Source organism: Electrona antarctica, assembly GCF_951216825.1.
Source record: "Electrona antarctica genome assembly, chromosome: 6".
Lineage (NCBI taxonomy): Eukaryota > Metazoa > Chordata > Actinopteri > Myctophiformes > Myctophidae > Electrona > Electrona antarctica.
The window spans coordinates 7,985,790-8,009,879 of NC_136811.1; the positions used below are offsets into that span (position 1 = coordinate 7,985,790).

General features: G+C 42.0%; 3 protein-coding genes across 3 annotated transcripts in view; 2 read left to right on the forward strand and 1 right to left on the reverse strand.

Moving 5' to 3' along the window:
• The window catches only part of mrs2 (magnesium transporter MRS2), an 82,486-nt gene extending 68,021 nt beyond the window's left edge, over window positions 1-14,465 (forward strand). The window contains exon 13 of the mRNA XM_079504331.1: window positions 14,388-14,465. The gene's annotated coding sequence lies outside the window, so the exon portion shown is untranslated. The remainder of the gene's footprint in view (window positions 1-14,387) is intronic.
• The window catches only part of LOC306924690 (E3 ubiquitin-protein ligase TRIM21-like), a 162,269-nt gene that overhangs the window by 72,766 nt on the left and 65,413 nt on the right, over window positions 1-24,090 (reverse strand). The window lies entirely within an intron of this gene.
• LOC306925489 (carboxypeptidase Q-like) overlaps window positions 6,897-24,090 on the forward strand; it is a 33,837-nt gene continuing 16,643 nt past the window's right edge. Inside the window, exons 1-6 of the mRNA XM_079504332.1 lie at window positions 6,897-6,998; window positions 8,787-8,928; window positions 10,012-10,221; window positions 12,319-12,435; window positions 16,397-16,616; window positions 17,911-18,121. Of these exons, the coding sequence (XP_079360458.1) occupies window positions 8,787-8,928; window positions 10,012-10,221; window positions 12,319-12,435; window positions 16,397-16,616; window positions 17,911-18,121 (900 nt within the window). The 5' untranslated portion in view covers window positions 6,897-6,998. The remainder of the gene's footprint in view (window positions 6,999-8,786; window positions 8,929-10,011; window positions 10,222-12,318; window positions 12,436-16,396; window positions 16,617-17,910; window positions 18,122-24,090) is intronic.

Genomic DNA, 24,090 nt, shown 5'->3' on the forward strand with positions numbered 1-24,090 from the left:
TTTTAACTCAAATCTTTGCTTCTTGGGTCCCTGGAACAACATATTTTCAGATGGGGGGTCGGCGGAAAAATACAGATAATTCTGGGGGTCCTTGACATGAAAAAGGTTGAGCACCACTGACATAGAAACATAGTGTTTTTTCAGGAAACTGTCATGATTTACAGTAGAATACATTTGTAGAATCGTCCTCAGGACGAAATGGATTAAAGTGACAGGGAAACAAATGGTTCTGCAGTCCCCGGAGTCCAGACGTGACCTCTCTGCAGGCATGCTGATTTTTTATTTGTATTTTTTTAATCTAGCACACGTTGCCCTGAAATGGCCCTCGCTCTGTAATGTAGTCTAGCGTATTTAGGCCTGACGTTGAAAAAAAAATGTAATAATATATATTCAAAGATTTGAGGCACATTTTCACGATTTTTCAAAAATAGCAGATCTACAAGCTCATAGCGCGGCACCGAGTGCCGCGCTATGAGCTTGTAGGTCTGCTATTTTTCAATAGCTAAAGTATAACATGATGCTTTAAAACACAAATGGGTTAACCACGTTAACCCAAGCTAGTTCATAATAGGCAAAAAATATTCTGCGAAATCCGATCAAAAAGTGCTTTTACTCATGTTATTTTTGAAAATGTTACGATGCCAGGTTCGGCGTGGTTTAAAGTGAACGAATGAAACTGAATTAAAACTATAGTAAATGACCACCTGACCTCTGTCGAGATACATGGTGCCTGATCTTCAATCCTGCATGACCCAGACCCAGACCCAGGCTCGGTTCCACTACCAAATACCAATGAGGCTGTGTGTGTTTTTAAAAAATGATGTGCGATTTAGTGCCCTGGATGTTAAAACCTATTGATGTGTAAACCAGATAATCGTGTCATCATCATGGGATTAAACTTGGCTGTTTTAGACCTGTAGGCCTATCTAAAATGTACTGTAAAACAAAACAAAAAGAGTCACTCGTGTGAAGTGAAGGGGTGCCTTTTGGGGGCACACACAAAGTCCATAGACTTGGATGCCACATGATCATTAAAAGTGCATAGACACATGACATAATGTCTGAAAGCCAGTCATTGAAGAGCCCCTAAAAAAGAAAACGAGAGAAAGTGAGGCCTGACATCTAAAGATGGTGATGCCATCATCTGGTACCACAGAACAGCGGTCCTGATTTAATTCTTCACTGAGATGTCGGGCTTCACGCACATTTTGGATTTGGGGCTTGGTTACACTTTTAAGAATCGCATAAGGGTTTTTGAAAACACTGGAATGATTGTTCACAGTGAGTGCACAGAATGTATACCTTATCACAGTGGAGAGGGAATCTTGAAAAACCAAAGAAAGTGGCCACACACACGCCAATAGAGGGTATGCACGTGACATCATCATCATCAAACCAGGAAGTTATGCGGGAACGCCTATACTGAGTGCCAAACAACTACTTTCTGGCCTTGACAGCCCATACATCCAAACAGAAAAGTCCAATATGATTGCATTAAATAAACAATGTTAAACTCACTTTGCCATTCACTTTGCCACTCGATTTGCCATTCACTTTATGCATGCGCATACCCTCTATAGCCAGAGTGCCAATACTTAGGGCGCAAGACATCATGAATCCAACGTTTCGGCAGTTAAGCCTTCATCAGGGAATGACCTCATCACAGTGGAACATCCCAATGCAGGCAGATGAATGCCAATTCCTGAATTATTATAGCCCTCACACTGAAACGCATCTTGTTAGATCTGACTCCGATCATGTCCTCTTCCTGATCAACGGAGTGTTCACAACACCTGGGGAACCTATTCGATCAGAGGCGGGAAAAAAGTCACTAGAGTTAGGCCTGTCACAATTATTACATTATCGTCTAATCACAAATTCACAATTATTTGAGATAATCGCCAATTATTTGGCATAATTGTCATAGTCGTTCATTTCATTTAAAGTTAAATACATTTTCAAATATAAAAAAGCAGAAATAGCTGATCTACAAGCTTACAGCGTGTCACAAAGTAAGCATTGTAAGCTTTATAGATCAGCTATTTCGCTAATTTTACATTTTTTTTAAGTATAAAATTAATACATAGGTCAGTTATTTCTTTGAATACCGGTATTTCAGTTATTCGTCATAAAGGGACTGTATGTGAAAAACACTTTATTTTAAGAATGTATAAATTATCACAGCAACGGGAGCAGTGATTGAATTGACTATACTTTGTGATGATTTAAGTAAATATAAATGTCATATATATATGTAGTGGGAAAATATCTGAAAAAAATATATTCCCTTTGCAATTTTTGATTACGAAACCAAAAGCAGAAATGTTTAAAAAATAAAAAATAAAATGTATTCAATGTGTTCCAATGTTCAATGATCCCATGACACAAATCAATCGTTAATCTCAATTATTTGTGTGACGATTAATCGCCGACGTAAATGTTGTAATCGTGACAGCCCCAGATAGAACACGTGCATGCTCACTGAGGCCTCATTCACACGTACCAAACACCAATCAAGCAAATGTTTGGTCGTTTTTTTGGGCCACCACAATGCTTTTCCAATGGGAGTCACATGGTTTGACCAAACATTTGTGTTTGATTGCTGATGGCTGGTGGTGTTCTGCCCCTCTCCCCTCATCAAACACAAATGTTTGGTCAAACCATGTGACTCCCATTGGAAAAGCATTGTGGTGGCCCAAAAAAAACGACCGAACATTTGCTTGATTGGTGTTTGGTACGTGTGAATGAGGCCTTAAAGTATATCTTTAATCAACCACTTAAGCCCTAAATGCTTTGTGGTGCATGCCGTGGGCTGAGGATAGCCAATCTACAAGCTCACAACACGCTGGGACGCAAAGCCTCGTGATCTTATAGATCTGCTGTGTGTGTTTCTTTCAATTGATGTCCTATAGTCGCTCAGGCTCTGTGTCCTCATTGGTTGGAGATCAGAATCACATGTTAATGTTTACCGGTGATTTATTAAACACTTCCTCTTCTGATCCTCAAATGTATCGAGGCGTGTATGCTGATGATACTATAATTTATACAGTATGTATTAATTTATAATAAAAATAGACCATAATAGTTGTACTGTTAGTAAATATATATATATATTATTATATGTTGGAGTGTACAGTATTTAGACATTTCAAGCCTTGGTGTGCCTACTGCATTGGTTTTTATTCTTTTTTTTTGTTTGTTTGACAAGGCTGCATTCAAGTTCAGTCGATTCTGAAAGTGGAACATTCAAAGATAGGAAAGTAAAATGAAGTTGATGTAATTTGGTAATGCCAGTAATAAATAAACTGCACTTTCTACTTATAAATACATTTTGAGTTGATTGAATTGAGCTGAATTATGATGAATGCGACATGTACAGCTTTATGGTTTTCACAAAGACATTCCTCTCTAGACATGTTACTGACACAATGGTGACCTGGAGAAAACCTGTTCTTTCTGAAACAGCGTTGTATCTTGTGGGACTCACTACTGAATAAAAGAAATGCTGAAACGGATGTTGGGTGTAGGTTTTACTTTGACTCTTTGTTTGAAGAAGCTGTTTGTTTGACACCGTGAGCCCTAATTTATACTGTTATAAGATGGTGCAGTGACTCGTACTGTGAAATGCAACGATCGGGCTGCGACCCCCAAAGTCATCATATGAAGCCTATGATTATTTTTTGGGGGTCCCCAGTTCAAATAATATTATTTGAACTGGGGACCCCCAAACAAATAATCATAGGCCTATTTGAACTGGGGGACGACGACAACCACCACTATCCTGAAAAGCACAGTTTGGAATTGTAGGAGTTGTTTACTTTTAGTTTGACACCACAGATGTACAGTATAATACTTTGTCAATTACCTGTGATGCCTTTTTTAGCGTTCTTAAAAATCCTTAGATTTTCACTTCACGGTTCATGTGAACCACTGTTGTAGATCTGCAATTTTCTCTTGTCCCCCCCACCCCCCTTCTCTCTCTCTCTCTCTCTCTCTCTCTCTCTCTCTCTCTCTCTCTCTTTCTCTCTCAGTCTCTCTCTCTGGTTTGCTTTCTGTCCAAACAACTCTCACTCCTCTACAATCTTCTTGCCTTTTAGACCTGACCTCCGCCAACCTTCTCTTCTTCACCTGCTCATTTCTCTGTCATTCAAACAACAATCTGAGAAGCCGGCCAGTGTTTTAGCCGCAGCACTCATTCCAATCCACCGTGTTGGTATTTAGCAAAACTCGCAAGAATATGCTGTTATTTCCAGGACTGTTCTTTCTGACTGCAGCCATACAAAGAAATTAGACCTGGCATTTTGGAGTTTGGACCAAGAGGAACAACGACGACGTATAAGCCTTATGTTATATACTGTAATGACATGCCCAAAAAAATGCCCATATAGTTTGTGTACCCTATCATTTTACCAGATGAATGACAGAAGGTTGTTGTCTTGAGTTAGACTCTAGAGTCTAGCTATAGTTTTGGTTTCACTTTGTTTATTGGGCATTAGTAGAAGCCAGTAGGCTACTGTAGTACTCTAGCCCAGGGGTTCTCAACGTTTTTGGCCGGGGACCCCCGGAAATGCTTTGGCAATGTCTCGGGAGCCCCGCCCCGCCCCCTCCCGACCCCCAATATAAATTGACTGCTACAATAACCTTAACCCATTTTGGGCGGGAACCCCTTTTGGTGTTTTAAGCATTATGTTATAATTTAGCTATTGAAAAATAGCAGATCTACAAGCTCGTAGCGCGCCACCGAGTGGCGCGCTACGAGCTTGTAGGTCTGCTATTTTAGAAAAATCGTGAAAATAAAATTTAAAAAAAAATCTTTTTCTTTTCTTTTTTTTTTAATAATTTGGGGACCCTCCAAAATAATTTGGCGACCCCCCGATGGGTCGCGACCCACGGGTTGAGAACCCCTGCTCTAGCCCATTGGTTCCCAAACTTTTTATACTGAAGTAACACCTCAGAAAATATTTGTCTCTCCAAGTACCACCATAACAACTGATGTTAAAAATACAGGAGCGTAGACCTGGCCTTTTTGTTCCATTCCTAAGCCAATAATGCTGCTGCTCTGTCTCTGACAAAACTAATCACTAATCAGCACAACTGATGATATTTCTAATGTGATTCATCCGTTCTCAAATCTTCTATTAACGGCTATAGTATAGGTGTGCAGTCATGCATGCTCATTTCAGCACGGCTGGATAGCCTATTTCAACCAATTGCTTGGTCAGAATTATTGAAATTATCATTCCACTTATGTTTTTTCTCCTTTTTTGGGCGACGACTCTGTGTACCACCAGAGAGGGGCTCAAGTACCACTAGTGGTACTGGTACCAGTGGTTGGGAACCTCTAGCCCTGGTCCAGTGCTTACAGCGAGTCTCTCTCCGCCAGAGAGAGACTCGCTGTAAGCACTGGACCAGGGCTAGGGAACCTCTAGCCTACATTTCATTGGGCTTTTATGGTGTGCTGTACATCTTTTGTCTTTCTTTTATTTTGTGGTTCACTCACCATCGACCTCTATGGCTAGTTTGGTAAATGGTTAATGGTGCATTTATATAGCGCCTTTATCCAAGGCGCTTTAAATCGATTGTGCATTACATTCACCCATTCACACACACATTCATACACCGATAGCGGAGGAAACCATGCAAGGCACCAATTAACCAGCACATCAGGAGCAATTAGGGGTTCAGAGTCTTGCTCAAGGACACTTCGACACTAACTCTGGGGGAGCCACAGGGATCGAACTGGCAACCTAGTGGTTACGATCCGGCCACTCTACCCCTGAACCACCGCCGCCCCCTAGTTTAACTGTAGGCCTATAAGTACATTTACTCGAATGTGTGTAGCCTACTTTAGGCCAGAGCCTTAGATATAGACAGAGTTGTGCAAACTGCGTTCACTTCATGGGGCCAGTCCAATGGCGGCTCTTCTACATAGACTTCTATTGAGAATGGGGACAACCAACTGGGACAAGTCCTGGACCGGAAGTAGGCAGAAATGCATTGGACTCAGACAACAGCCCGGCTTTAATGATCTTAAATCCCTTTATTTTAGTTTTGTAGTGATAGTACAACATAAACATTAAAGAGACTTTAGTTGTTACACTGTACAATACTTTAAAACAGTTGTCATGTTCACACATGCTTAAAATAGCTCTTGTTTGCGCCGCCCTCGTTGAAAACAATGTATTTCCAACTCCAGCTTGTCTCAGTTCAGGCTGCATGAACAGCGCTCGAGCGCTCGGTTTCTGCCCCCTCTATATCGTAACTCTTCTATTAGATGGCTCTGCTTTAGGCCTAAGTATACATTTTTTAACTACATTTACTTTCTTGATTATTGTGATGAATGTTCACATTAATTAATACATCACTCACACCATGCACCTGCACGCCACTTGATCTAGATGTTGATTCCAATATAGGCTAATTTATCACTCAAGTGACATTTCAAATGTAGGCCTATCACTTTTATTTTGTAGTATTTCTGCTTCTTTAATTACTTGCTGTGTAGACCAGAAAAATGGAAATGATGTTTTGGGAAGAAAACACACTCTCTCTATTTATGTTCACGAATCACGTCTGTACGACAGAGCAATATTTATATATATTATTTACATTTACATTTGTAGGCTGTCAGTGTGTTGTTGACCTGAATTCCCAAATTCCATTGTGAATTATTATTATTATTATTATTATTATTATTATTATTATTATTATTATTATTATTATTATTATTATTATTACCCTTATTATTATAAGATATTATAAGATAGTTTATATATCTTATATCTTTGGTCGTCGAGTTTTATTTTGAAGTTTAGCGGGAGTCCCCGAGTCTCATGTTGTTTTATTCTGTCTAACTTGACGCCGTTCACATCTTCCTATTCGTAAAGTGTTTACAGAAGAGGAGAGAGAGCTGTGTGTGTACTGTACACTATTGTACTGTGCTGCTGTCATGCCTTTATAATTCTGTCATCATCAGCAGCTCATCAGCTCACTTGACGGTTCGTGATTTTGATTTAATTCTATGAAAATCTCAAATTATTATAATTATGTTCAGACTTGCACATTCGTTTTCACTTTAAACAAGTTACCATACAGTAACGCTACAACAAGCGGCTCAGTTATATTACTGTGTTGAAAATATTGTTGCACCATTTAGTTGTGTTCTACAATATTCTGCAATGTGATGACTATGTGTGAAGTTGTGAACTGAACTTTAATTCAGTGCAACGTTAGCTGTTCTCTTCTGTCCTTTCAATGGACAACAGTTAGTCAGCCTGTCTCCAGCCCTGAATCGCTGCTATACCATTAAAACAAAAATATGTCCTGGCGATTCATGAAGTGAAACCACGAAATGTAAATTCAGACTGGAGTGTCAGGCTTGACAACTATTTTAACCATTGCTATTTTGACTCAAGGAAACGTACCGTGTCATATGACATAATGATAACTCGTCATGTGACTGATCCACAGACAGTAGGTGGTTTAGTCATGGACTTATTGGTGTAAGTACAGCTGAGCTCAACATGAATCACCATCAGGTGCCAGCCAGTCATACAACATACAACAATAAATCACTGTTTCTCAAACAGCAGTGGTGTAAATTATCCTAACTACAAGTACATTTACTCAAGTACTGTAAAGCCTATTTATGTTTTGAGGTATTTTTGTTTACTTTACTGGAGTATTTCAGTTTTCTTCTATCTCATAGGCAATTTATTTGAATACGTTACTTTGTCGATTTTGATAGAAAAACATGAACCTCTTCAAACATACATTGCGGACATTTGAAAGTATACAATCTGCTATTTTCAAAACATTTGTATACAAAAAGTTATATTGGACTTGTACTTGTAGTACAAGTATTTCTACACTTTCTTCATCATCATTAACACCATCCATCAAACAATGCAAACAAACAGATCTTCAAAATTCTGTTGAAATATCATCTTTTTCATCTTTCTTTTTGCTACAACCTGTATGATTTTGTGGACTTGGCATGAATCTTGCATGTTGAGCAGGACTTACAAGTAAAACCACTTTAAGACCAAACCACACCAGTTGCAACTGCTTGCAACAAAACTGTTTTAAGGTCAACCACACCAATTGACCACACCAGTTTGACCAGATGAAGAGCCTTAATTGGCTTGAAATGTTATAAATGTCAATACATATTTATAATTGGAGCAGATGAGGTTCATTCTTCTTTTCCCAAACACACCAATGCAACTCCTTGAGTTTCAAGTTGAGTTCAAACAGAGAAGGCAGAGATGGGAAGTATCATCGCAATTCAGCTCTCGGGATCATTATTGTACTTTGGCTTCATGTTGTGGATTTAACTTTGTGTGTCGCATCGACATGCTTCTTCCACTGCATGATTCAGCAGCAGATCAAGGCTTGATTGATTGATTGATTGATTGATTGATTGATTGATTGATTGAAAATTGTATTAACAGTTTGCAGAATTACAGTACATTTCAAGCACAAACTCAATACAAAGGCTGTTAACTGTGAGTGGACGACCCAATTAAGCATTACACTTGTTTACAACAGGGTCCACCATGTTCAATTCATCAAAACATTTAGAGACGTACAAATAGACACTTCTATATAGACAAGGAACAGTACAGGAATTCATCATAATGGAGGTAAAAAGGGAAAAGAAACATATACAGTGAGGGGAAAAAGGGGGGGGGGGGGGGGGGGGGCGGTGGGGAGATGGCGAGATGTCATCCATCCCTGTGTAGGCTATACTTTCTGAACGTGCCAATGTTCTCCTCTGCTTCCAGATGGCCCAACAGGACAACAGAGAAGCTCTCTCCTCCTCTCTCTCTCTGTGGCTGTCTCTGTCCATCATGTTGTGTGTCTGTGAGTGTCTGCCTCCGTCCGCTGCATCCAGACTCTTCTCCCATCAACCCCAACAACACAAAGGTATACCCCACTCTCTCCCTTGGTGCTGGGAATTTGGGCTGCAATCATTCTATCGATTACTTTTTATCATTAATCGACTGGTCAGGAAGCACATTTATTTTACAGTATATACATATCATTTTTCATTTTATTTTTTCCCCTACATTTTTATCCCACAACAATTTTGTAACCCTTTTTCACACGGTGCCAATTGCTTTAACCCATTTTGGGCGGGAACCCCTTTTGGTGTTTTATAAGCATTATGTTATACTTTAGCTATTGAAAAATAGCAGATCTACAAGCTCATAGCGCGCCACTCGGTGGCGCGCTATGAGCTTGTAGGTCTGCTATTTTTGAGAAGTCGTGAAAATGTGGCGCAAATATTTGAATATATTCAGCAGCGAACATTTCAACAACACAAGTCTTTGCTTCTGAGCTTCTGAGGGGTTCCTGTATATGATATACATATCATTTTTGGAGTCCTTAACATGAAATATTGAGCACCATTGATAGAGAAACATGAGGTTTTTCAGAAAATTGTCATAATTTAGAAGACATTTGTTTAATTTCGATGTCAGGCCTAATTAAGATGTAATCCTGGGCGCTACTCTCCCTCTGCCAACCTGGGGAGAGGGAGAGTAGAGTAGCGCTTTATAAACCACAATTTATGAACGGCAACTGCTCTGCCAGCAGTTGCCATGGTGACGGAATTAAACACATTTACGATAAACTAGCAATGCATATTTAGCACGGTACAGAACGTTGTCCGTGACTAGTTGACTGCTGCCTTTAGCGCTGACTAGTGGTCGACTAGTAGACTGATCATTTAGACCAGTGATTCCCAACAGGATTAAGGGTTGAGGATATCGCAAGTGAGCCCTCAAATTCTTTACAAAACACTAAGATTTGAATATTATAGCATTAATGTTAAAATATGGTATGTAACAAACAATTTCATGGTATTTTTTCAATAAAACTAATGAATTGTCACTGTGATACCACTAATAATACAAACTTGAACGTATATTGTGTATAAAATTGACCACGTGTGGTTAACTAACACACCATTTACCCCTTTTCCCTTTGGTTTTTGTTGACTAACAGATATAGCAGCAGAGGTGGCGGGCTACGCCGACGTAGCCAAGCGGATCATAGACCTGGCCGTGTCCGGGCGGGCCCAGAACCGCTCCTACACGCGCCTGGCGGACTTCACGGACGCCATCGGGAACCGAGTCAGCGGCTCCCACAGCCTGGAGATGGCCATCAAGTACATGCACAACGCCATGACACAGGATGGACTGGACGTTCACCTGGGTGAGGATGGATGGATGGATGGATGGATGGATGGATTGATGGATTGATGGATTGATGGATTGATGGATGGATGGATTGATGGATTGATGGATGGATGGATGGATGGATGGATGGGTGAATTAATCAACAGTGGTGGAAAAAGTACTCAATACTGCAATTTAGAACTACTTCGTTACAAGTACGGAATTGAAAATGTGCTTGAGTAAAAGTACAAAAGTATTGGCATCAAAATGTACTTAAAGTACTAAAAGTAAAAGTATTCATAATCATATTGCAGAATGTCCCATTTCACAAGTTCAAAATGTGTCGAATATCTATTGAAAATAGCCGATCTACGATCTTGTAGACCTGCTATTTTCAAATGGCCGAAATGTATAGGGTTGAAGTGGTTAATGTTTATAATGTATGTTTTCTAATCAAAATTTAAATCGCCAAAGTAACTAGTAGTAACTAAAGTTTTCAAATAATTGTAGTGGAGTAAAAGTACAAATTCTGGCTCCGAGATGTAGTGGAGTAGAAGTAAGTATTGGAAGTTGGAAATACTAAGTAAAGTACAAATACCTCAAAATTGTACTTAAGTACAGTAATTAAGTAAAAGTACTTAGTTACTTTCCACCACTGTGAATCAACCAGTGAATGAATTGATAGATGGAGGTACATTATGTATTTCTATAAAGCCCAAACCGCAGCCGATGCAACTATAGTCACAACTCCAACGCAATAAAACAGTTTTAAGTAGGAATGTCCCGATCACGTTTTTTGTTTTTTTTGCTCCCGCTCCGATTCCGATCATTTGATTTTTGAGTATCTGCCGATACCGTTTTCTTTCCCCGGGACAATATTTATATTTTTATAGAACATTTATGCCATATCACAATTGTATAATATCGAAAACCACAGACAATATCCAGTCTAATATCATGATATCGATATAATATTGATACTAGGGATGTCCCAATCCGATTCCCGATCATTTGAAAATGAAGTGACCGGCCCTGATTTCCCTTGATTTTAAGGTCAACTGCACCAACGCAACTCCTTGCAACTGTCATTGGGGAATCGGATGATGGTTGCAAGTAGTTGCATGATGGAAAGGAGTTGCATGGTGAATCGTTGGTTGCGTTTTGGGCTTAACAGTGGCCTGCTACAGTACGTGAGACCTTGTGCATTTAACCCATTCTGGGCGGGAACCCCTTTTGGTGTTCTAAGCATTATGTTACACTTTTAGCTATTGAAAAATAGCAGATCTACAAGCTCGTAGCGCGGCACTGAGTGCCGCGCTACGAGCTAGTAGGTCTGCTATTTTTGAAAAATCGTGAAAATGTGGCGCAAACCTTTTGAATATATATTCTTTCAGAGCGAACGTTTTGAACTCAAATCTTTGCTTCTGGAGGGAGGTCCCTGGAACAACATATTTTCAGATGGGGGTCGGCGGCCAAATACATATATTTTTGGGGGGTCCTTGACATGAAAATGTTTGAGGACCGCTGACACAGAAACATAGTGTTTTTTCAGGAAACTGTCATGATTTACAGTAGAAGACACTTGTAGAATCGTCCTCAGGACGAAATGGATTAACCCATTTTGGGCGGGAACCCCTTTTGGTGTTAGCATTATGTTATGCTTTAGCTATTGGAAAAATAGCAGATCTACAAGCTCATAGCGCGCCACCGAGTGGCGCACTACGAGCTTGTAGGTCTGCTATTTTTGAAAAATCACACCCGTGTGAACTGAGTGGTGTAAGGTCTTATATAGCCTGTCTGACGTAATGAAATCATGTCTGATGTAATGAAATCACACCCGGGTGAACAGGGTGAACATAGCAACCATGCTCATTTTTTCTGCACAGACTAACAACTGGCTTTGTTATGTAATGAAATCACACCCGGGTGAACATAGCAACCATGCTAATTTTTTCTGCACAACAAAGCCAGTTGTAGGAGTGGTTTACACCACTCAAAAATCGAAGAACCACTGACATAGAAACAGTGTTTTTTCAGGAAGCTGTCATGATTTACGGTATAGAAGACATTTTGTAGAATCGTCCTCGGGACGAAATGGATTAATGACGTGCTGTCTGTGTCTGTCCACCAACAGAACCAGTGATGGTCCCTCACTGGGTGAGAGGAGAGGAGAGCGCTCGGCTGCTGCAGCCCAGGAACAAGACTCTGGCTATACTGGGCCTGGGCAGCAGCGTGGGAACGCCTCCTGGAGGTACAGTACATACAGTAGGCCCACACTATAGAGCGTCGCAGTCCCGCCTCCTACCCTGGACCAGGAAATGAAACCCAATGCATTATTCTCATAGACATTTCTTAAAGTATTTATTTAAAGACGGTTACGCCGCGGACAAAGCCAACTCGAGTCGTGACAACTCATGACAACAAAAAACAATATTTTGGACCAAACAAATAATTACAAAGAAGAAAAACAACAAATAAAGTGTTGTAACCTGCCGTTTTTTTTCTTCTTTCTAATTATTTGTTTGGTTCAAAATATTGTTTGTGTTGTCATGAGTTGTCACGACTCGAGTTGGCTTTGTCCGCGGCGTAACCGTCTTTAAATAAATACTTTAAGAAATGTCTATGAGAATAATGCATTGGGTTTCATTTCCTGGTCCAGGGTAGGAGGCGGGACTGCGACGCTCTATACACTACAGCAGCGGTTCCCAAACCTTTTTGGCCATCCCCCCCCCTGTTATCTCCTGACCTAGCTGACGCACCCCCCCCCCACACACACACACACACATGGAAATATAAATTGCATAAGCTATATATAGAGACATACATTTGCTATTTATCCACATATATGCACATACAGTATGTGAACCTGAATCGTTGCTGTCGGGAGGAAACCTCATAACTCCATTTTTGAGGTTTTTGATTTTTTTTTTGTGGCATAAATCAGTGCTATTGAACACCCTTTACGTCTTTGTGTTGTTTCGAAAATATTGAACCAATGGAAAGTAGTAAAAAGTGCTTTGGACAAAACCTCTTAACTCCATTGGACCCTCAAAATGTCTGCTAAAGCAACTCCACCACCTCTCCCCCTCTCATGGAAGTAATTGACAGTATATAAAGTCACAACACCAATGTAATGCTTTGTTTTAAAAATGTAAGGTTTTCCTAATTTCCTGAAAAATTTATATTTTTCATTTCCTGAAAAATGAACATTTTGGAGTTATGAGGTTAAATTCCTCCCGACAGCAGAGATATGGCATATATATGCAGCATAGGCCATCAATTCTGAATATACTTGCCATATATTGGCACAATATCTTAATATATTTCAAATGAAACGATAGCACCACCATTAGCCTTTTCATGTCACGCACCCCCTAGAAGGCTCCCGCGCACCACAAGGGGTGCACGCACCACAGTTTGCGAACCCCTGCACTACAGTATCTTCTGTTGGGCCGACTCGGACAGAAACCAGCTGACTCCAAAATGTAAATTTTGCAGGAAATAGCCGACAGACATTTTTTGTCATTTTTATAGTAATAATTATAGTAAAAACAACAAATTGTCCGGGCACCCAAGAGTACAAAAAAGAGGAATATCCTATTTTTAATTAAAAGGCAACTGCCAAAATGTTTTGACCATGAAAGGTCTTCATTTTGTCTGTCCGAATGTCTGTTGTTCTGTTATACGTCTTGATCACGTTTGGTCCGTGTGAGCATCCTTATTTACTTTTCTACTATAGTCCTCTGGTTACTCCTGTTTCTTTCCTGACGTTATAATTACAGTGCTTGGTGTGAACAGCCCATTACTCTTGAACATGTCAACTAGAAGCCAACACAACAACACACAGTACTACTGCAGGGTTACTTCAGATGGCTCGGGGGCCACCACTCCAAATTCCAAAAGTCCAAGGGCAGCAGCAAGCTAAAAATGACAGTATTATTTTACAACGTTTAAGAGCTTATTTTGTAACAGACTACTCTGCACGACTAGTTTAAATAAACACGCAGTAAAAAGCCACAATTCCGTCTATACGGCCAAACCTCTATGAACAACAGAGCGCCGAAGTCCTGACTCACTCGCTTATCCCCTCGATTCCCCTGGTTCACGGAAGTAATTAATAACATGGGGTCATCTTAAAAATCGTTTCATATAAGCATTGTGGTCCAAAAATAAACAAGCTGTCTCAGCGTTATTGTCAGGGAGGTGTCTCTGTATCGGTTGCGACAGTCAGTCACTCATATATGTTTCTAGCGAAAATGTAACCAATACAGTAGCAGTAACAATAGCGTTTTCTCTCAGTCAGTTGATTCTTCATATCCATATGAGTGAAACGGCCGGGATGACATGTTTATTTTTCAAACACAGTTCTTATATGAGGCGATCTAAAATCCCCCTATGGGGATTACAATGCAAACTAGAAAAAGTGCCCTTCTGGGCACAGGTCTCCACCAGGAGGATAGGAGTGTGTGTGATGTTTGGCAAAATGTTTAGGAGGATGTTTTTTTGTATTTGTTTTTGCAATATTTTTCTTCATTTTGTTGAGGAAATGCAGAGCCAGATCACTCTGTCAACCTGTTGGTGGCGCTATAACAGGCCAATGTGAAAAGGGTGGGATATATTCCTCAGCCTAGTAAGAGAATGTGTGAAAGATTTCACGTAAATTGCATGCTGCGTTCATGATTTGAGGCTTTTGTTCAAAACGGGGCATTCTTGCAAACTGTGAAAGCCAATTATAGCCAATTAGGATGGAATATGAAATATCGGACAGATCCAACTTGAGCACATGACCATAGAGATACTGTGTAACGATTTGTGAGATTTTTGGACAGAATCTGGAGGAGTAATATCAAAAAATGTGTTTTACAAAAGTCGGCCTCCTGGTGGCGCTATAAAAGGCAGATGCGGAAAATACATGTCAAAGGTTTGTCCTTGGCCTTTAGGGAGTGTGCATGCAACGTTTCACGCATATCGGTGCAGTTTTAGGTAAAAATGTGAAAAGCTGCCTCATGGTGGCGCTATAACAGGCCTTTCTGGAAAATGTGGGGCAGAGGTTCATCGTTGGCATCCAGGGAGTGAGTGTGCAAAGTTTGGCATCGACCGGGTTAACGGTGCCGGAGATTAGCTGGTAACGGACGGACGGAAGGACACACACACGGACGGACGGACACACACACGGACGGAGTGCAAAACATACTCTCTCCCCATGCCTTCGGCCTGGTGGAGACAATAAAAAGTACATGAACCCGTGTATTTGCGCCCTCTAACGATATTGACGTCAGACTTCGGTGCTCTATAGAGTGTAAAAACGTGTACGTCACCTCGTCTGAAAAGCTAGCGGTGCCAGAAAAATCGTCGGGCTCGACATACCTTACAAGGATTACAGGGCAACCATTGTGAGATGTCAGTTTCCCTGTCGTTTGTTGAACTCCCTCTGGTGTTTAAAAAAAGAACGCACACGGATGGTCGCTCACTTGTAAACAAACCAGACAACCCCACAAGTATGGCGGCCGCTACCACGTGACACATAATTATGTTGACGCCCCTTCAAGGAGATTTTGGTACGCTCTATATACCCATTGTGATTTACAAAATGTTACAAAATGAGTCTTCATTCACAAAATGTGAAGAGAACATATAAGGAACGGATCATCACAGGTGAATAGATATGTGGTTAATATGTGCTGACATCAGACCATATCGCTTTCTCTTGGAACAAAGATACAACACCTACAGTCTTGTTCAAAACAATGAAAATAACTAATTATAAGTTTATTGGTTTGACCAGGACAGGCCACACATACATTAACCCATTTTGGGCGGGAACCCCTTTTGGTGTTTTAACTATTATGTTATATAGCTTTTGAAAAATAGCAGAGATCTGCTATTTTTTGGAAAATTCGTGAAAATGTGAAGCAAATCTTTGAATGTAGGCTATATTCTTTCAGAGCGAACATTTTGAACTCAAATCTTTGCTTCTGGGCGAGGTCCCTGGAACAACACATTTTCAGATGGGGGGTCGGCGGCCAATTACATATAGTTTTTGGGCGTCCTTGACATGAAAATGTTTGAGAACTACTGACATAGAAACATGAGGTTTTTCTGAAAATTGTCAGGATTTAGAAGCCATTTGTAGGATCGCGCTCAGGTCTGGGTTGAGCAGGGGCCACATGCGGCCCGCGGGTTGAGTAGCGCTGACCACCTCGTCCTCCCAGGTATAGAGGCGGAGGTGCTGGTGGTGGAGTCCTTCGAGGAGCTGCAGCGCAGAGGCGCCGAGGCGGTGGGGCGGATCGTGGTGTTCAACCAGCCCTTCGTCAGCTACGGGGAGACGGTGGCGTACCGGGCCGCCGGCGCCTCCGAGGCCGCCAAGCTGGGAGCTGTCGCCACGCTCATACGATCCGTCACGCCGTTCTCCATCAACAGTTCTGTCTGTCTGTCTGTCTGTCTGTCTGTCTGTCTGTCTGTCTGTCTGTCTGTCTGTCACGCCATTCTCCATCAAGGTACCTGTTAACTACCTAGTTTTACTATAAGCAAATGGTCCTTGTGAGGTGCCAGCCAACGGGAAAATTACTGGTAATGAAAAAAAAAATCACACCTGTGTGAACTGAGTGGTGCAAATCCCGGGATATAAATGATGGACTTGAATGTTTCTTGGTCTCAACTCTCCGGGAGGGCTCGGGATAAATGATGGGTCAACTCAACACGTCTCCGGTGGTGGCCAGCAGAGTAGTATAAAAGAGAGTAATGACACTCCCGTTGACTCTCATTGTACCAATGGAATGCGGAAGTGCTCATTCTATCTCAATGGAATAGTTCCAGCCATAGGAGCAATGTTTGGAACTATCGCCCATAGGCACCCGCTTTGCGGCGAGATCAAAGCGTGTCACCACTCTCTTACTAGATTACTCTGGTGGCCAGATGCCAGGCAGATTTAGTTGCATTCGCCTCCCTCATTCACTGGAATTTATGGAGAAGTCCTAGCCCCCACTGCCACGACATCCTCGCTAAAATACCTGTCATCCTTCATCCACCTAGAAAAGAAATACGTACACTTTAATGTTTGTTTTGTTCCGTTGTATCTTTTTGTTTTTGTTTTGTGTACTTTATTACTACTTTATGTTCCTCGTGTGTCTTGTATTTTAAAACCCATTTAGACCTGAGGACGATTCTACAAATGCCTTCTAAATCCTGACAGTTTTCTGAAAAACCCATGTTTCTATGTCAGTGGTTCTCAAACTATTTCATGTCAAGGACCCCCAAGATTATATGTACAGTAATTGGCCGCCGACCCTCATCTGAAAATACGTTGTTCCATGGACCCTCCCAGAAGCAAATATTTGAGTTAAAAATGTTGGCTCTGAAAAAATATATATTCAATGATTTGCACTACATTTTCACGATTTTTCAAAAATAGCTAAAGCATAAAATAATGCTTAAAACACCAAAAGGGGCCTGGGCCATGGCTTAGTGGTCCAGGCACCTTGGCTGGTAATCCAGTCTGGCAGTGTGCCGCGGGTTCGACTCCCGATCCCGACGGCCTTTACTGCATGTCTTCCCCCATCTCTCTCCCCATTTCCTGTCAGCCTCCTGTCTGTCCCTCCATAAAAAATATAAAATAAAGGCGAAAGCCACAAAACAAACATAAAAAAAACCAAAAAACACCAAAAAGGAAAACAATAAAACATGATAAAAAATCAAATGTAAAACTCAACACGTGTGGACTCTTCAGTCCACATACAGGCTGGCAGGACTACCAGGACGGGGTGAAGCGCATCCCCACGGCCTGCATCACGGTGGAGGACGCCCAGATGATGGGCCGCATGGCCCGCAGAGGAGGACTCCCCCTGGTGGTCCGCCTCAGCATGGCAGCCCGGACCCTCCCCGACGCCCCGTCCTTCAACACGGTGGCCGAGATCACAGGCTGGCAGCATCCTGAACAGGTACGCCTGTCCTTATATAGATAGTTCCTTTCCTTTCCTTTCCATTCCTTTCCTTCCCTTTCCTTTCCTTTCCTTCCCTTTCCTTTCCTTTCCTTCCCTTTCCATTCCTTTCCTTCCCTTTCCATTCCTTTCCTTCCCTTCCCTTTCCTTTCCTTCCCTTTCCTTTCCTTCCCTTTCCATTCCTTTCCTTTCCTTCCCTTCCCTTTCCTTTCCTTTCCTTTCCTTTCCTTTCCTTTCCATTCCTTTCCTTCCCTTTCCTTTCCTTTCCTTTCCTTCCCTTCCCTTTCCTTTCCTTTCCTTCCCTTTCCATTCCTTTCCTTTCCTTCCCTTTCCATTCCTTTCCTTCCCTTTCCATTCCTTTCCTTCCCTTTCCTTCCCTTCCCTTCCCTTCCCTTTCCTTTCCTTTCCTTTCCTTTCCTTTCCTTTCCTTTCCTTCCCTTCCCTTTCCTTTCCTTCCCTTTCCTTTCCTTTCCTTTCCTTTCCTTTCCTTCCCTTTCCTTACCTTTCCTATCCTATCCTTTCCTTCCCATTCCATTCCTTTCCTTTCCTTCCCTTTCCATTCCTTTCCTTCCCTTTCCTTCCCTTCCCTTCCCTTTCCTTTCCTTTCCTTTCCTTTCCTTTCCTTATTACTTTTTTCTTCTAAAATACAGAAAAGGGTAGATCTCCAAGCTCACCATGATAGGACTTAAGACTAGGCTAAAGAGTTGATTCGTTTGATTGATTGATTGATTGATTGATTGAATACTTTATTAACATTTTGCAGAAAAAAAGCACAGGTCTGCTAAGAGGATTTATAACCCAAGAAAGCACTGTGGCAAATGCAGTTATGAGGGCCAGACCCGTTAATATGCACACACGCACGCACGCACGCACGCACGCACGCACGCACGCACGCACGCACGCACGCACGCACGCACGCACGCACGCACACACACACACACACACACACACACACACACACACACACACACACACACACACACACACACACACACACACACACACGTGTGTGTGTTCATTCCCCAACCTGCTCTCATGTGCCTCAGTTACATAACTGGTTCACTACTACTATAACTACAAAAGTTTCACTTTACCAATTTTTATTGCATAGCAAGCATTGCTCTCTCTCTCTCTCTCTCTCTCTCTCTCTCTCTCTCTCTCTCTCTCACCCACCCCCCCACACGAGTGATGTCGTGTCCTTCTGTCCCATTCCGTGAGAAAATAGGAGACGGGCGTGGTGGCGACGGCGGTCTTGAAACAACACACATCTTTTGACTCGTCAGGATTTTGTGAAATAAGCGTGCAAATGTTTTGTTATTGTTGTGATCGTTGCTACAATGTCGAGAGGAACCGAAAGCGACACATGTTTTACTGCGTGTAACTCTTGCCTTGCTGAGCATTTAGAAGTGTTGGGAAAAAGTACTCACGTTTTTTTAATATAAGTAAAAGCATCAATACCGCAATGTAGAAATACTCTACAAGTAAAAGTATTGGAAATTGGAAATACTCAAGTAAAGTAGAGGTAATGATAATTAGGAATGCACCGATATGGAAATTCTTGGCCGATAAAATAACAATTTAGCCGATTTTTGTTGTTTTTATTTCCCCCTTTTGTGCCAGAGAAACAAATACTGTACATATTTAATACAATAAATACATGTTCAGAATCTCAATCTACAGCTTGGTCGGCTGCAGATAACCAACATACCAACATAGAATCTACAGCTTGGTAGGCTGCAGATAACCAACATACCAACATAGAATCTACAGCTTGGTAGGCTGCAGATAACCAACATACCAACATAGAATCTACAGCTTGGTAGGCTGCAGATAACCAACATACCAACATAGAATCTACAGCTTGGTAGGCTGCAGATAACCAATATACCAACATAGAATCTACAGCTTGGTACTAGGCTGCAGATAACCAACATACCAACATAGAATCTACAGCTTGGTCGGCTGCAGATAACCAACACACCAACATAGAATCTACAGCTTGGTAGGCTGCAGGTAACCAACACACCAACATAGAATCTACAGCTTGGTTGGCTGCAGATAACCAACACACCAACATAGAATCTACAGCTTGGTCGGCTGCAGATAACCAACACACCAACATAGCCAATGCCAAATGTATGCTTATCAACAACAGATAAACATCGGCTATACTGCCATCGGTTAATGTAAAATGTATTTGCCGATACCGATTTTGTGGCCGATACATCGGTGCATCACTAGTAATAACACCTCAAAATTGTACTTAAGTACAGTGCTTACTGTAAGTAAAGGTATACTTAGTTACTTTCCACCTCTGCCGAAGGCAGCACATTGTACTGTGTGTAACTCGTCTGACTGAGATGTAACACAATCCAAGTGCTGAGCCTCTTTGCCCTGCTGCCGCGTGTCGTTGGGGGAGCCGCTGGCACTGCCCTGCTGACTGCACACATTCCTACAGCTGTTTAGTCTGTCTGCTCTACCTTCAGCATGTGTGACGTCATCTTTCCAGAGAACCACCAAGTATATGGCCGTGCAGGCGCAGCCCTCTGCGTGGAAATGCTTCATTTAACCCATTTTGACCTGAGATCAGATTCTAAAAATGTCTTCTACATCCTGACAGTTTTCTGAAAAAGCTATGTTTCTATGTCAGTCGTTCTTCGATTTTTCAAAAATAGCAGACCTACAAGCTCGTAGCGCGCCACTCGGTGGCATAGTTAAAACACCAAAAGGGGTTCCCGCCCAGATTGGGTTAATGAAGCACTTGGACCTGGCCAGCATCCATATTCTAAAGGGGAACATTAGCCAAAATAATAACCGATCTACAAGCTCACAACGCAACGTGGCTATTTAGACCGGCTGTCTTTGGTGAAGAGATTTTGTGTACCGTAAAAGCAACTGAACTCAGGTCCGTTTCACTAGGTTAAGTACAAGTAAGTCTCTCTTGAAAAGAAGTCTCAAGTCAAGTCACTGGTATTTGCGTTAGCACTAACTATAGAAGCTGACCAAAACTGTCTGTGTGTCTGTCTGTCTGTGTGTGTCACACTGTAACACCACCCGCCCGCCACCAGAGGGCAATTGTGTGTGTGTGTGTGTGTGTGTGTGTGTGTGTGTGTGTGTGTGTGTGTGTGTGTGTGTGTGTGTGTGTGTGTGTGTGTGTGTGTGTGTGTGTGTGTGTGTGTGTGTGTGTGTGTGTGTGTGTGTGTGTGTGTGTGTGTGTGTGTGTGTGTGTGTGTGTGTGTGTGTGTGTGTGTGTGTGTGTGTGTGTGTGTGTGTGTGTGTGTGTGTCAGACTGCCACAACAGCTTTGTTCGCTTCCCGCGTTTACGCGTCTGTCTTGTTTTATTTTATTTGATCAAGTAGGTCTAAAGTCATCAAGTTAGGCCTTAATTAAATAACTGATTAAAGCTGCACTATGTAACTTGTATGCAACCCTTTTTTCAAGATATTTTGGCCATTATCTATTCTATGGAACGGAATAAGCCCAATCTGCTCAGTTTAAAGAATGAGATGCGTGACTTTGAGGACCTTAATTAAGCACATTGATTTCAATGATTTGTGGGCCAGCACAACATTGTAAGCTGGACTTTGGACACCACTGTCTATAGCGTGATCTTTACCACTGAGCTAATAGAGCTTGACCTGTTTGCGGAGGGGAGATATATTGCCTTTTGATCACTGCCTGTCAGTGCCTGAAGCCTGCGGTGAAACCAGACTGACCATAGGATCTACATTTCACAATAAAAGAGCATGCAGGGAAACCAAACCACGGCAGTTGAGTTATTTATATTGTATTAACATATTCTACCATAACAGATTGGTCAATATAACATTTTGTTTGTTGAGTAAAAGGTTACATTGTGTAGCCTTACAGGGGCCACAATAGTCAACAGTTGAGACCAACAGTGTAGGACAGACAGACAGTAGGACAGCTGAGAGGGAGACAGTGTGTAGGAGAGACAGACAGTAGGACAGCTGTGAGGGAAACAGTGTAGGAGAGACAGACAGTAGGACAGCTGAGAGGGAGACAGTGTATAGGAGAGACAGACAGTAGGACAGCTGTGAGGGAAACAGTGTAGGAGAGACAGACAGTAGGACAGCTGAGAGGGAGACAGTGTATAGGAGAGACAGACAGTAGGACAGCTGAAAGGGAGACAGTGTATAGGAGAGACAGACAGTAGGACAGCTGAGAGGGAGACAGTGTAGGAGAGACAGACAGTAGGACAGCTGAGAGGGAGACAGTGTAGGAGAGTCAGACAGTAGCACAGCTGAGAGACAGACAGTGTAGGAGAGACAGACAGTAGGACAGCTCAGAGGGAGACGGTGTATAGGAGAGACAGACAGTAGCACAGCTGAGAGGGAGACAGTGTAGGAGAGACAGACAGTAGGACAGCTGAGAGGGAGACAGTGTAGGAGAGACAGACAGTAGGACAGCTGAGAGGGAGACAGTGTAGGAGAGACAGACAGTAGGACAGCTGAGAGGGAGACGTGTAGGAGAGACAGATGGTAGGCAAGCTGAGAGAAAAGTGTGTGCGAGTGCGTGCGTGCGTGCGTGCGTGCGTGCGTGCGTGCGTGCGTGCGTGCGTGCGTGCGTGCGTGTGTGGGTTCAGTTGGAAATGAGGACATCGGAACACTAAATATTACTTTTCGTCAACCAAAAAAAAAATGGTCTATTTCTACATCCCAACTACACTTTATCATTAACATTCATTCATGCTATCAGAATGTACATTTAGAAAAAAAAGAACCGTATTCGTGTATTCATTTTGGAAACTTACTATGGATTTCTTCTAAAAGAAATAAAGAAAAATACATGGTTACAAACTACAAGATGGGACCGATTTCATATTTCTTTAATCATTTTTTGTAAGTTTAGTTTTTGCCGTTTCTGCCTTTTATTGATAGTCACAAGTGAATATAGACAGGAAAGAGGGAGGGAGAGACATGCAGCAAAGGTCATCATGAACGGGACTCGAACACGCGACTGTCAGGCCAGAGCCTTTATGTGGCATGTGCCTGGACCGCTAGGCCAGCGGGCTTCCCCCTTTAATAATTCTCTAATTCGTCTGTCTGTCACTCTGTCCGGGGCGTAACTCGGAAAGGCAAGCGCCCGACCAACGCGGTCTCAAACCCCCAAAAATATATCTACTGTAATTGGCTGCCGACCCCCATCTGAAACTATGTAGTTCCCGGGACCCCCCCCCCAGAAACGCTCTCTCTGAAAGAATATATATTCAAAGATTTGCAACACATTTTCGCGATTTTTCAAAAATAGCAGATCTACAAGCTCGTAGCGCGGCACTCCGTGCCGCGCTACGAGCTTGTAGATCTGCTATTTTTCAACAGCTAAAGTATAACATAATGCTTAAAACACCAAAAGCGGTTCCCGTACAGAATCGGTTAATGTATGCATCGGCTTCCCCGATTGGCTATAACCCAAACCAGTCGACTTCCCGGTTTCTCTAGGCCTTGTAATAATAACAATAACCCCTAGTAATAATAATGTTACTGATAATTATTATAATATAAGGACTATGAGAGAAACGAGGGATATACTTTTGGGGTTTAGGATGATTTCAGAATCTTGAGTTCATCCTGTTATTTCAGGAATGCTAAATATAATCTATCACTGTCGTTACAGTGAAGCACTTTAATGGAGGAATTTAAACCACGAGATGAAACTTCAAAAGCCTTCGGATGATATACTGCTTTATTTTTTCCCACACTAGGAAAAAAAACTAAAACAAAGTATTTTAAGATCATGTCGATGATGGACGCGCATGTTGGCTTCTTCGTCATCGGCCTCCTGATGCACATCCATCCAACAAACATGACCTCAACATGCAGCCCATACACGGCTGACTGCGCAGCTGAGCGCAAAGCCTGCTGATTAAGACTCATTAGATTTCAACAGTCGGTGTGATGATGATGTGTGAGTCACGCTATAGGTGGGCGTGTACATGTTCCGTTGAC